Source organism: Penaeus chinensis, chromosome 17 (genome assembly GCF_019202785.1).
Source record: "Penaeus chinensis breed Huanghai No. 1 chromosome 17, ASM1920278v2, whole genome shotgun sequence".
Classification (NCBI taxonomy): Eukaryota; Metazoa; Arthropoda; class Malacostraca; order Decapoda; family Penaeidae; genus Penaeus; species Penaeus chinensis.
In genome coordinates, this window is record NC_061835.1 from 6198532 (window position 1) to 6213382 (window position 14851).

Here is a 14851-nt window from a genome sequence, read left to right on the forward strand (position 1 = left end):
GCTCCACATATGCTCAGCTGGCAAGGAGTCTATCAGTAAGCCTTAGTGACTGATCCTGATTTCCCCATTCCTTGAATTGGTGGGAAAATGTTTTTCATTTTAATACGGCTGATACTAATCCTGTTATTGTTATTTATAATCTTGGTAACATTTAAGACAATTAAATAATACAAAAGACCCTTTGAAAAAGTCAAGGAAAAGCGTAAACAGGTGATATAGGTAGGAGTAATAACTGACTCCTTGTAGTGCCATCTATGTGTAAATACAATAAACAAATTTATATTACAGTGGGCATGGCAAGTGTTCTTGTCATCTGTGCCAATTGGGTTAATGGCAGCCCAACTTATAACGTTTCAGAGGAACCACAACATACTGGGGGACTGGAGAGATCTAATCAATGAAAGGTTTGTCAACAACAGGTTTTAAATTAAAAATTAAAAATATAGACTGGAAAAAATACAGATATTATAACCAAATCCTTAAATGGGCTTATTTTCTTTGCCTATTGTTTTTTCAACTAAAATATTGGCTAATACTTTATTGATTAAAACACATTACCTGAATTTTCTTTTGCAAAGGGAGATATTTTCAGGTTATAAATACCATAGTTACGCCTCAGCTATATATCTTATTACACAGAGCTGATGATCCTGTTATGAAGGTACTAATATAACATACCTTTTCCGTCGTGGATTGTAGATTATATGAATATCATAATCTTCCATTTCTGTCTCCTTCAGGAATGCATTAAACTCTTCTGCTGTTATATTCCAACCCCCTGCATATTGAAAAGAAAATCTGTATTTAACAATCCTGTATTACTGATAAGAGAAGTATGAGGAATGATAAAGAGAATGATTAATTTTTATTCAACAACCTCAACTGTCATAATAAACCTCTCAGCTGTTTAATAACTAGTGAATTCTATTCCTGTAGGGATTTATATATATTTCAATTTTGTGTCATTACTCTAACTCATAGATAATTTTGTGTAAGAATACTATATTAGTTAGGAACATAATATGTAACCTGTATCAAAGCCACAGTGATGTATCTGAGAGACATAGAGACATGCCATCTCTAGACATACACAGCAGAGAGAGAGGTTGTCATTTCATATGTGTAAATAAACTTCTGCCTTTACATCAAACAATAGATTCCTCTATTGCAGAACATCAACCCAGTCACTCAGATCATACCAGTAACATGCATGCCTATATTGCAACATCCAGTCACACTCACTAAGGTCTTGCTGGCATGCCCTTGGTACAATGCAGGAGACCACTTAATAGATCTTCTAGCAGCTTGTATGCTAATATTACAACTCACTAACTCATTTACTGAACACTACCTTAAACACGTTATGTTGCAACTACTCACCAAGATCTTGCAGATGCCTGAGCTTAGGGCAGTGCTGGACTAACATCCTTGCCGCCATCATGGTGAGTTTGGGTGCACGGCTTACGTCAAACTCCTTCAGTTTCTCAAGACACTTATTATTGATCAGCTGGTTTACCTGATCATCACTAATCTGTTTGTAGAAGAGAGTGAGGTGGAGAGGGAGAAGGAAAACATTGGTAGAAGTTTACATATATCAAAATGATACCTACATTATACAGATAAATCCAACAGAAAGAAAGGGCAAAAGTGACCAGGAAAGGTCTTGGCATAGCAAATGCTTACAAGGGACCTCAAAAATGAAAATGAACTCACATCACAGAGACAATTAATTTCCAGCCGGGACATGCTCTTGGCATTGTTCAGGATCATGTCCGTGTATGGCGTGGGGAGGTGGCATTTTATCTTCACCACCTGGAGCTTTGTGAGGGCTGTGTGTCGAAAACTGTCCACTGCCTATTGAGGGAATTGTTTTGCTGATTAATTATGACTGCAGTTATAATACACTTGGGACCATAAATTCCCTTTTACAATTAATTTAGGACTAACATTGAGACACTAATTTACATGAAAAAGGATGTATCAAAACATACTACATAAAGTTATTCATTTTTACACAGAACTGCAATCCAATCTATAATCTAATAATAACACCTTCCTATTTAGAAATTATCTACTAACATATTGTATTCCCTCGTTTCCTTTTTTCTTCTTTTTCCCCTCCATAACTTTCTTTCTCATTTGTCCCATTAACCCATTGGCCCCCAATTTATGTTCTGTTTTGGTGAATTTTATTACATACAGATGGCTCCACATGTGCTCAGCCGACAAGGAGTCTATCAGTAGGCCTTAGTTACCGATCCTGATTTTCCCGTTCCTTGAATTGGCATGAAAATGTGTTTTTCTTCTTAATACCATTGCTATCGATACTGTTATTATTGTTATTAATGTTATGATTATTAAATTGTCATTAAAATATTTTAGACAATGAAATGATACAAAAGACCCTTTCCTAAAGTGAGGGAAGAGGGTAAACAGGCGAGATAGGTAGTTCTGATAACTGGCTATTTGGTGAATAAGAACTTGCAGAGCCAACTATGTAAATACAATAAATAAATATGTATTACAGAGGGCATGGCATGTAGCCTTGCCAACTTGTTCTGTTGCTTTTCCCCCTCTTCTGCACTTTCCTTTGCCTCCAATGCTTCTTTTTCCATGATCCACCAGAATCGATTTTATCCTCCACTATCTTTTTTCCATCCTTTATCCAGCTAATACTCATTCCCCTGATTTCTTTCCTTTTCTTCCTCCTCTTTCTTCTCATTTCCTATTCAGTACATACCTCATAAGGGGCAGAACAGTCCTCTCCCTCCATTGTCAAGTACTTGAGATTGGTGCAGTTTTCAAATATTCCAGGAACGTCTAAACCCCGACACTGAACTGTCAAGGCAGTCAGCTGTGAACCTAAGGCCTGGATAGTCCCTGCAACAGATCGCGATGACACGTTGACCATCGTCAGGTGCTGAAAGATTGCGCAATGAGATGGGTAATAACTGCAAGGGATAAATTTTATTCTTGAGTTTTCATGAGTAGTAGTCTTAATAATTGTTACCTGGCACTGTCACAGGCATGATCACACACAATTACACTTAAATCAAAACAGACTAATAAAAACAGACACAGAACTACAGAAAGGCAGACAGACATACAAACAGACACTTACACAATTAACGAGAAATCAAATAAATTAATCCTTAATATCATATTATGGTACAAGATACTGTCATACCTTGTTAAAAAAGCTGAAAGTGTTTCAGACTGTTGTATTAGTCACCTTTAGGTTCTTCAGTTGCATAAGGTGAGATGTGAAGTGCGATGGAGTTGAATGAAGGTCATTCAATCTGTCAAGGTCGACCTCACGGAACCTGTGCCACAGACTCAGGTCCTTTATGTCTGGGCAGAGAGTTGCAACAACCAACACCTTCGAGGCAGAAACACAGTCCTCCTTCACCCTGGAAGTGGTAATAAACAGTGTTTTGGAGTCATCTTTCATTCTAACAATGAATTTTGCTATACACACACACACACACACACACACACACACACACACACACACACACACACACACACACACACACACACACACACACACACACACAGAGAGAGAGAGAGAGAGAGAGAGATAAGTGTCTGCGTGCCACTAACCTTGTAAGCTTAAATCTCCTGGCATACTTCCGTAGTCTTGCCATGAAGGAGCTGCGCTGAAGGGACTTGTTGCCCACCAGGATCTCCAGGGCCTCAGGGACGGAGTTGCAGTCACCAAGAGAGCGGAGATTTGGGACGTGCTTCAGGAGGAACGCCACGCCAAATTGACTGACTCCGGTGCCCATTATGTCCACCTGCGTCAAAAACATTATCATCGTTATGAGCTTATTTTTTTTCTTTGCTGTTGATTCATGATATTAACCCAGTGCCGGTGGGAATGACGAGTACATGTATGTCATGCCCGCTGTGAGTTTACTTGTTTGATTGTTTTTATACATAGATGGCTACACTTGTACTAAATCACCAATGAGCCAGTTACGAGTACTGCCTGTCTCGCCTGTTTACCCTTTTCTTTGATTTACAAAAATATTTTACGCTATCTTATTTTGCTGTTACTAATATTTATAACATTATAGTTATTATAATGTTTATAATAAAAATATATTCATAGCACTAGTAAAAAATACATTCTTCCCACCAATGCAAATCACGTAAAGTCACAAGGTGACTCCTTTGTGGTTAAGCACTAGCAGAGACATTTCACAAAAAATATAAAAAATGAGCACAGCATTCCCCCCCCCCCCCCTTTTTCATTTTCCCCAGTGCCATTAAGTTAGAGCAATTAAATAATTCATAATCATGTTTTTTTTTGTTTTTTATAAATTTGCAAATCAATCAATTGGAGCTATATTCAGTGTCAGTCAGATTGTCATTTATCACACATACTTATAACACATCTAAAAATTATGGACCTTGGGGTGTCCCTGGTAAACCTTCATGAAATGTCTGGGTGGTCTGAAGGCAAGAAGGCTTTTCTTTCAGATCATCCATGGATACTAATAAAATGTTCTCATGAAAAAATTTGGTTGAGGGAAATTTTTTTTCTTGACATGATAGTGCCTCTACATCTCTAGTAATAACAGACTTCATGGGGACATATCAAACCCTTTCTAGATCCTTCAGTTCAAGTCTTCAGTACCACCAACATACAAATAATAACACTGATAATATTACACAAATAACAACACTATTAATATTACATACCAATGCACTGACTGTGAATGTGAGAGGGGTGATTCAGGGGAAAATGTGGCTTTGTTTCTATAAGCATTTCATACAAAGAAAGAATAGGAGAAGAAAAAAAATGAAAAAGTGAATGAGAACTATAATTATAATACTGAATTAATTGCATGGAAGAAATAAAGGAGGAGGAGGAGGAGGAGGAGGAGAGGAGGAGGAGGAGGAGGAGGTAGAGGAAGAGAAGAAAAAATGAAAAAGTGAATGAGAAAAACAATGATGACAATAAAGGGGAATGCATGGAAGAAATACTGGAGGAGGAGGTGGAGAAAATGGTAGGGAAGGTGAAAGTGGAAGTGGAAGTGAAGTGGAGGAGGAGGAAGAGGAGGTGGTGGAGGTGGAGGTGGAGGTGGAAGAGGAGGCAAAGGATATGAAGGAGATAGTGGTGGCAGTGGAGGAGAAGGAGGAAGAAACTGGAAGAAATGAAAGAGACAGAAGAGGGGAGGAGCCAGAAGAGGAGTGGGAAAAGGGAGGAGCAGGAGAGGAAAGAGAAGGTAAAGAAGGAAGAAGAGGAAGAAGTAGTAATAGACAGTAAGACAGTCAAGAAAATGAAGCAAGAAAAGAAGCAGCAGAGAGAGAGAGATATTCCCTCCCACTCCTTACGTTTGCTCACCTCACGCAAGCCCGAACTACAAGGGTTGAGGTGCATGGAGCGTACTCTCAGCTCGTGCAGATTTCGTCCCTTGCGCAAGACATGGCGTTCTGGGTTCCGTAATAGGAGTGCCTTTATCCCAGAGTCTGTTACACTATAGCTGGAGGAAGGGGGAGGGAGCATGTTAAGAGGCTTACCATAAAACTATAGCCAAAGTCAAAATTACGCACTGTAAAGAAAAAATATGTTCTATTTCTTCACCAACAGATGCAATACTGTTACATTAGATCTGTGTATATTACAATTTTACGCAAGTAGTTTTTTCCCTTTCTCTTTCATTCTGCACTGACAAAAACTACTGGATTTGAAGCCTGGGAAAGAAAACAAGCAGTGCCTGCTCAACAAGAAGCAAAGCCCTTTAAGAATAAAATAATACAATAAACATAAATACCTATAACACATGTGAAGTTCCTGCAGTTTGGGGGCACATTGTCCTAAGGCTGCTAAGATTGCATTGCTAGCTCCGTATGTCAAGTGCAGGGTGGTAAGCTGTGACAGGGTCGACATGCCTGACATCAGAGAAAGCGGCAGCGTTACCTAGAAGTAATAAAGAAAAATGAAGAAAAAAAAAAATAAATAAAATGAAAAAATAAATAAATAAAAAATAAAAATGAAAGACAGAGAAAGAAGGAGAGAAAGAGATGAACACTAACATTGCAATTCAAAATAATAAATGAACACAGCTATAAAATGCCTTGAAACACAACTTAATGAGCCATCTTATCTCTACCGTTACAGACCTTGGTTGGAGAACTCGTTGGGGACTTTTGTGCAGGCATGAAGTTTGTCTCGCGCAGGAAGTACGGGTGCTTCCGAGTTGATGCCGCACTTGTGGAAGCTTCAACAGGACTGTCATCTGCTTCAATCTGCAGTTTCATTTATGTTTAAGTATATGAATGTAGAACTTTGTGAGTGAGTCTGGGATATAATAATCATTGATATATGATCAGATACTTTATTAAAATCATTGAGTTTAATATGGCTTATATTATCCTATAAACTTTAATATATAGAGAAATATTACTACTACCCTTTTGTCTATAGTTTCAAATAAATTTACACACAAAAAAAAAAAACACATATAAATTAGAATAGAAAGAGGCAGAGCTTTCCATTCTTAGATATACACATCCTTCATATCTTAAAAGAAAAATAAATAAATAAATAATAAAAAAAAGGAACAAAATACAATAAGATTATAAAAAAATAGAATAAACTAAAACAATAAAATTAAAACAAAACAGAAAAACCTGTTCACTGATTTCAGCCTTACCATGAAAATGATTAACCATTAAAAATCTCTGGATCCTTTTAAACCATATAACAATGAGAGACAAAAGCTGAACAAAACATTGCTTTTCAGACTAGAAGAACTGCTCACCTGATGTAGAGTAACTTTCAGACTTCTGATATTAGGGCACTGTTCTCCCACAACACTTAAGAGTCGTCTAGGTAGTGCCTGTTCTCCACAGTCTATACTTGTCACACTGTCATCTAATACCACCTGTAAACCCATAGGATATTCATTAGAAGATGAAATTAAAAATAAATAAATGACACCTGAGTATATACATGTATGAAACATTTGTAACTATCTATCTGCCTGCCTCTATCTATCAATCTATCTATCTATCTATCTATCTATATATATGCAGAAAAAATGAAAGTGAATGCAAGAGGAAATGGAAAAGAGAGGGAGATTAGGGGAAGATTGAAAGATGGAAGGAAGGAGAGATGGATGGAAGGATGGAAGGATGAATGAGTGAGAGGAAGGGGGTGGGAGAAGGAAGAGAAACAAAGAAAGTGAAAAAGAAAGGAAAAAATATGAAGTGAGAGGAAGGGGGTGGGAGAAGGAAGAGAAACAAAGAAAGTGAAAAAGAAAGGAAAAAATATGAAGTGAGAGGAAGGGGGTGGGAGAAGGAAGAGAAACAAAGAAAGTGAAAAAGAAAGGAAAAAATATGAAGTGAGAGGAAGGGGGTGGGAGAAGGAAGAGAAACAAAGAAAGTGAAAAAGAAAGGAAAAAATATGAAGTGAGAGGAAGGGGGTGGGAGAAGGAAGAGAAACAAAGAAAGTGAAAAAGAAAGGAAAAAATATGAAGTGAGAGGAAGGGGGTGGGAGAAGGAAGAGAAACAAAGAAAGTGAAAAAGAAAGGAAAAAATATGAAGTGAGAGGAAGGGGGTGGGAGAAGGAAGAGAAACAAAGAAAGTGAAAAAGAAAGGAAAAAATATGAAGTGAGAGGAAGGGGGTGGGAGAAGGAAGAGAAACAAAGAAAGTGAAAAAGAAAGGAAAAAATATGAAGTGAGAGGAAGGGGGTGGGAGAAGGAAGAGAAACAAAGAAAGTGAAAAAGAAAGGAAAAAATATGAAGTGAGAGGAAGGGGGTGGGAGAAGGAAGAAAGTGAAAAAGAAAGGAAAAAAACAACATATGCACTAACTTTTAAAATATCGAGCTTTGCATTGAGCCAGCGATCAGGTTCAGGACTGGAAAAGAGACGTCTCACCATCCTATCTCGAACCTGTAAAAAGAAAAAACTAAATGTGAGTTACTCTAAGCAGAACACTTACTACGACACTTAAATTTCTTTTAGTAAAAAAAAAAAAAAAAAAAGAGATAGTAAACATAGGGGCTAAATTTTGTTCTTGTTTAATGCATTCACCCCTGATTTATGCTCTGCCTCCTGTAGTTTTTAGTGAATTTTGTTACATACAGATGGCTCCACATGTGCTCAGTTGGCAAGGAGTCTATCAGTAGGCCTTAGTTACCGATCCTGATTTTCCCATTCCTTTAACTGGTGGGAAAATTAATACTATTGCTATCAATACTGTTTTTATTGTTATTGATGTTATGATTATTAATTTGTCATTAAAATATTTTAGACAATGAAATGATACAAAAGACCCTTTCTTAAAGTGAAAGAAAAGGGTAAACAGGTGAGATAGGTAGTTCCTAATAACTGGCTATTTGGTGAGTGTGTAAATACAATAAATAAACGTGTATTACAGTGGACATGGCATGTATACTTGCCACATGGGGCGAGTGGGTTAACACTACAGTTCTGACTTATACAGAAAATACAAACATACATCAGTGATAGTAATAATAACAATAATTAGATTCATTAACAATGATAATCATAAGATATGTATAAGATAAAGGCAATTCAATTCAAAATAAACAAACATAATAACTAAAGAAAATAATTACAATAACACACCTGGTCATTAAGGACACCTGGCAGAATTTTCAATCTCTCAGCTACCATCTCCTTGAGATGTTCTGGAGATGACACTGGGAGTGATGAGAGGGTGATGGAGTGTCGCAATTCTGTTGTCATGAGGTGTGCCAAGTGCAAGTCTGCCACCACTGAGTATAGGACCACACGCAGACTGAGCTCCTCTAAGGATTCTATGTGATGTCTCTTTCGGGGAGCCATCTGCAAGAAGGATCATGAGTATTGTGAAAACATAGCTTTGCACATTGCTGGGAATGATGTTTGCTTAGAGGTAGATAGGTAGGTAGGTAGGCAGGTAGGTAAATAGTTAGACATGTAGGTAGATAGGCAGGCAGGGAGGGAAGGAGGAAGGGAAGGAGGGAGAGAGAGAAGGAGGGAGGGAAGGAGGAAGAGAAGGAGGGAGGGAGGGAGGGAGGGAGGGAGGGAGGGAGGGAGGGAGGGAGGGAAGGAAGAAGGGAGGGGAGGAGGGAGAGAAGGAAGAAGGGAAAGAGGGAGGGAAGGAAGGAGGGAAGGAGGGAGGGAGGGAAGGAGGGAAGGAGGGAGAGAGGGAGTGAAGGAGGGAGTGAGTGAGTGAGGGAGGGAGGGAGGGAGGGAGGGAGGGAGGGAGGGAGGGAGGGTGTGTGTGTGTAGGTGTGTGTGTGTAGGTGTGTGTGTGTAGGTGTGTGTGTGTAGGTGTGTGTGCGTGTGCGTGTGCGTGTAGGTGTGTGTGTGTGTGTGTGTGTGTGTGTGTGTGTGTGTGTGTGTGTGTGTGTGTGTGTGTGTGTGTGTAGGTGAGTGTGTGTGTGTGTAGGTGTGTGTGTGTGTGTGTGTGTGTGTGTGTGTGTGTGTGTGTGTGTGTGTGTGTGTGTGTGTGTAGGAGTGTAAGTGTGTAAGTGTGTAAGTGTGTAAGTGTGTAGTGTGTAGGTGTGTAGGAGTGTAGGTGTGTGTGTGTAGGTGTGTGTGTGTGTAGGTGTGTGGTGTGTGTGTGTGTAGGTGTGTGTGTGTGTAGGTGTGTGTGTGTAGGTGTGTGTGTAGTGTGTGTGTGTGTAGTGTGGTGGTGTAGTGTGTAGGTGTGTAGGTGTGTAGGTGTGTAGGTGTGTGTGTGTGTAGGTGTGTAGGTGTGTGTTGTGTAGGTGTGTGGTGTGTGTAGGTGTGTGTGTGTAGTGTGTGTGTGTAGGTGTGTGTGTGTAGGTGTGTGTGTGTAGGTGTGTGTGTGTAGGTGTGTGTGTGTAGGTGTGTGTGTGTAAGTGTGTGTGTAGTGTGTGTGTGTGTAGGTGTGTGTGTGTGTAAGTGTGTGTGTGTGTAAGGTGTGTGTGTGTGTAAGTGTGTGTGTGTGTAGGTGTGTGTGTGTAGGTGTGTGTGTGTGTGTAGGTGTGTGTGTGTAGGTGTGTGTGTGTAGGTGTGTGTGTGTGTAGGTGTGTGTGGGTGTGTGTGTAGGTGTGTGTGTGTAGGTGTGTGTGAGTGTGTGTGGTAGGTGTGTGTGTGTAGGTGTGTGTGCTGTGTGTGTGTGTGTGTGTGTGTGTGTGTGTGTGTGTGTGTGTGTGTGTGTGTGTGTAGGTGTGTGTGTGTGTGTGTGTGTGTGTGTGTGTGTGTGTGTGTGTGTGTGTGTGTGTGTGTGTGTGTGTGTGTGTGTGTGTGTGTGTGTGTGTGTGTGTGTAGGTGTGTGTGTAGGTGTGTGTGTAGGTGTGTGTGTAGGTGTGTGTGTGTGTGTGTGTGTGTGTGTGTGTGTGTGTGTGTGTGTGTGTGTGTGTGTGTGTGTGTGTGTGTGTGTGTGTGTGTGTGTGTGTGTGTGTGTGTGTGTGTGTGTGTGTGTGTGTGTGTGTGTGTGTGTGTGTGTGTGTGTGTGTGTGTGTGTGTGTGTGTGTGTGTGTGTGTGTGTGTGTGTGTGTGTGTGTGTGTGTGTGTGTGTGTGTGTGTGTGTGTGTTTGTGTGTGTGTGTTTGTGTGTGTGTGTTTGTGTGTGTGTGTTTGTGTGTGTGTGTTTGTGTGTGTGTGTTTGTGTGTGTGTGCAAGTGTGAGTGTGTTTGTATGTGTGGGTGTGGGTGAGTGTGAGTGTGAGTGTGAGTGTGAGTGTGAGTGTGAGTGTGAGTGAGTGTGAGTGCTTGTGCATGTTTACATGCACTCTAAATCTTAGCTCAGAGCTGTGGTGTTTGTATAAATGCACTGTCTGCTACGGGCCAGCATGAGTGTGGATCAGACATACATTCTTATCAGTTTAGGTAATTAATTCATGTTATTGCCAACATAGATTTTAAAGCAAAGCAGTAATGATATATATATATATCTATAATTATCTATATCTATAATTACCTATAATTACCCTAATAATCTAAAATGTACTTTTGGGAAAAGTGATTTCTATGTAGCAAAAGCTCACCTAAAATCTAAATGATAATATTTAGCCTCTCCTGATTAGCCTGCTCTGAATCACCTCAGCCTTTTGCCTTGCCTTGACCATAACTTCACTTAAGCTCTCTCACTGCCTTTCCGCTGTTCATGTTACTATCCTTGTGAACAAAACATGGATGACCCCTTCCTATCCTCTGAAACAGCTGCCAACCTGTTATCCACTACCCACCAGCTACTGACTAGCTACCACCACTCATGACCGCGCCCTCTGTCATGGTGTTGTATCTTCAATTAATTTTTTTGAGCCGATAGTAACAAGGACACCTTAATGTTGCAAAGACAACTCTTTGACAAACAACATGGACTTACCAGTGAAACAGTAATGACTTTGACAAGGTCTGAGATCAGCTAAATCCAGATGTGTGAGTGCTTGAACACACATAAGTTAATACAGACTTGAAAGGGAGGTAAATTATATATAATAGTACAAAGGTAAGTGCTGGACACATGGTAGTAGCACTGAGGCTAACAGTACAATTATTTTGTTCCATAAGTTCATTGCTATCTGTTTAATACTTCATCATAGAATATGGTGAAACACTAAAGTTTGAGGTTTATCATAGAAGGTTTATAAGAATTACATGAAGAAATCCACTGTCTTACTGTTTAACTACATACATCTCAAAGCATAAACTACTGAAAGCAGCATATTGACCGACCCTTTGCGCTGCCTTCCCGCCGTCACACTCCAACAAATCACGTTGATTTTCTTTCCGATGCACATCATGTGTTTGCAACCTCATTCCTGAACCTCACCCGAAAGGTTTTATCTCACCAATCTTACAAGACAACTCCAGCCATCGAACCCTAAACACGAACACTTCCTGTCGCTCGCTCATCCTTTTCCCTTCAGAAACGTTAGTATCATTCCATAAATACCCTAATATCAGCCTCTCCCTTATAACTCCAAGCATTTTGGTTACCTTATCGAGTTCATTTTATCACAATAACTCCAGAATATTTGTTTTTTTACCTTTTTAAAGCACGTGAGAAGGGAATCTTCATTCAATCCTCCTCTTCCTCTGTTTACATTCTGATATACGCGTTCGAAGGCGTTCTTACTCTGACTTCTTGCCTATAGATTTTTCTATTGGAAAAAGTCTGTAGATAATTACGTCTTACTTAATGTATCTTAAAAGCTATATTTGCTACTTTTTTAAAAGCTCCTGCAGCTAACTGGTTGTCAGTTATCGATTTTTTAAAACAATAGCAGTCAAAGTCTAAGCCAGAAGAGAAAGTTCGAACCAAAAATATAACCCATATGCATAAAAAGTATTTTGGTAAAGAATGTCTTTTAGAGATTTGGATCAAAACAGCAACATGCATTTTGTTTCAATAAAGTCATTATTCTGGCTTAACGCATTTTACGTGAAATGACAGATGCATGTCTTTCGGTTTTCATAAATAAACATTTCCGCCAAATAATTAAACTGTCTCTTCGTTAGACTGGGCATATTAAAATACAACCTGTAAATTGGTCTGTTACAAGAGTATTTTTCTTTTTCTTGACAAGAAATACACGTGAATTGCAGACTTTTCGCGGATTTTTAGTTATGATTCTCTAAAATAGATGGCAGTGCTAAGTGTTAAAGTCGTCTGCTCGTTTCATGTCGTGTCTTTTTTTTTTTTTTTTTTTTTTTTCAGTGCTTATTTTTATTTTTTGGCTCAGGGATCATCTTTGGTATATTATGTTGGCGTTTTATTTTGCGTTTATATTTTGTTCGCTTTAGTCGCGCTCTTTCGTTCCTGACAATTACGCCCTCACCAAGACTGTACAAGATTAGTGTTAAAATTTGCAAATTAGGAAAATATTTTGATAAAGTAATAAATAGGCGAACGGACAGTATCTCCAGAGCAATTCGTCAGATAAAAATGATGCATACTTTCATGTAAATACATTAATTAATTGATAGTAATAACAAATATATACATTATGTTGAAATGAACGTAATGCATTAACAAAAGAGTAAGAAAAATCTTTACAGTTTTGGGAAACGAAAAATATTATCGGAATTTAAACGCCTGAAATAGCCGTGCTGCTCGTACATACATGATGCTAATTATTTTTCACTTATTTTTATTTATTAGTTTATACATCACCTTGAATCTTTTTTTTTCTTTTTTTTTCTTTTTTTTTTTCTTTTTTTTCTGCAGTAGGAGTGAAGGCTATATAGGAAAGATTTTTATGCGCGGCAAGGATTGTGTTTATCTCTCTAAGAGGCGTTTTGATTTTTAATATGTATGACGATATAAAATAAATTATGGGGAAATTCAAGCTTATTTTACTACTCACTCACTCACTCACTCACTCATTCACTCACACACACACACACACACACACACACACACACACACACACACACAGTCAGTCAGTCAGTCAGTCAGTCAGTCAGTCAGTCAGTCAGTCAGTCAGTCAGTCTGTCAGTCAGTCAGTCAGTCAGTCAGTCAGTCAGTCAGTCAGTCAGTCAGTCAGTCAGTCAGTCAGTCAGTCAGTCAGTCAGTCAGTCATTCAGTTAGTCAGTCAGTCAGTCAGTCAGTCACATACACACACATACACATACATACACACACACACACACACACACACACACACACACACACACACACACACACACACTCAGTCAGTCAGTCAGTCAGTCAGTCAATCAGTCAGTCCACACACACACACACACACACACACACACTCAGTCAGTCAGCCAGTCAGTCAGTCACACACACACAAAATCTATTACAGAAAATTCACGAAGACGCGGCTGCAGGAAAGAAGCATAGATAGGGTGATAAACTGCGAAAATTAAGGATGCGATAGAGTGAGTGAGATGGCGAAAGAGAGAGAAAGTGAAAATAGAAAATGGAATGTGAGAAACTACGCCAAAAAATAAATATTCCGTAAATATGAGAGAAAAAAAGTAAAAAAAAAAAAAAAAAAAAAAAAAATACGGAAGAGGGTGAAAAAATGAGAAACAACGAGATAAAATGCGGAAAATGGAAGAGAATGTTAAACGGATGACAGAGAAAGAATGCGATGAAATGAGAAGCAATAAAAAATAAAAAGAAAAAAAGATAAAAAAAGGTTAAAAGGAATAAGAAAGAATAGGATCAAGATTTAATTAGTAATGTATCATTGTCGTGAGATGTAAATTCTCGGTTGTATTTACTAAATTTTATAATATGAAATTTTAAGTAATTTCGTTAAACAAAATTCACTATGCAAAAACTTTCTCAAAATATTACATAAGTACATCACGCCACTTCCCTCACTTCAAATTGAAACTTTCATATAACTAGTAAAGACGAAGGGCTTGATAATAGCCTATACATTTTTCTTATACATGAATTTCCCTCCCCAAAAGAGGGATTTTGGATATCTTTCACTTGGAGTTTTTTTTTTCTTACCTCGGAGCCGTCAATTAGGCTATCGAGGACAATAAATCCCACAAGTCTCTCAGTGTACCTCAGGGAGTTTTACGGGATTCTCTTTCCTGTGGCAGTAGTTCGAAGCTACTCTGTTTTGCATTCTCTCTCTCTCTCCCTTTCTTTCTCTCTCTCTCTCTCTCTGTTCTTTAAAGAAGCGTATCGTGCAGCTGTCTCTCCTCCAGAGATGCAGACAACCTACCTACTGCACATCTGTAAGTTTCATTGAGACGGAATAAACGTTACTACACAATTGTGCTCTTAAATAGTAAGGCATCTTATGTGCAATGTATCAAGCGATAACGTTATAGGTTTGTTGACGTTACAAATAAAAGTCTCACTTCTTATTATAAACTTTATTTAAAAAATCAACACGTTATTTTCTTTATGTATAACGTGTGTATGCGAGAATATATGCAAATATATG

The 14851-nt window shown here is 38.7% G+C and overlaps 1 protein-coding gene across 3 annotated transcripts in view; it reads right to left on the bottom strand.

Annotated features, from left to right (window-relative positions):
• The window catches only part of LOC125033983, a 12774-nt gene extending 660 nt beyond the window's left edge, over nt 1-12114 (bottom strand). The window contains exons 1-13 of one of the 3 annotated variants that reach the window (XM_047625596.1): nt 11984-12114; nt 8606-8824; nt 7826-7906; nt 6774-6896; nt 6133-6258; nt 5784-5929; nt 5354-5492; nt 3604-3797; nt 3233-3410; nt 2741-2920; nt 1714-1854; nt 1381-1531; nt 679-778 (exon numbers count right to left, since the gene is read on the bottom strand). In XM_047625596.1, the coding sequence (XP_047481552.1) occupies nt 679-778; nt 1381-1531; nt 1714-1854; nt 2741-2920; nt 3233-3410; nt 3604-3797; nt 5354-5492; nt 5784-5929; nt 6133-6258; nt 6774-6896; nt 7826-7906; nt 8606-8824 (1778 nt within the window). In that variant the 5' untranslated portion in view covers nt 11984-12114. Of the gene's footprint in view, nt 1-678; nt 779-1380; nt 1532-1713; nt 1855-2740; nt 2921-3232; nt 3411-3603; nt 3798-5353; nt 5493-5783; nt 5930-6132; nt 6259-6773; nt 6897-7825; nt 7907-8605; nt 8825-11669; nt 11836-11983 lie in introns of those variants that run through there. The other 2 variants (XM_047625594.1, XM_047625595.1) reach the window with 2 other exon arrangements.
• Nucleotides 12115-14851: the final 2737 nt, after the last annotated feature.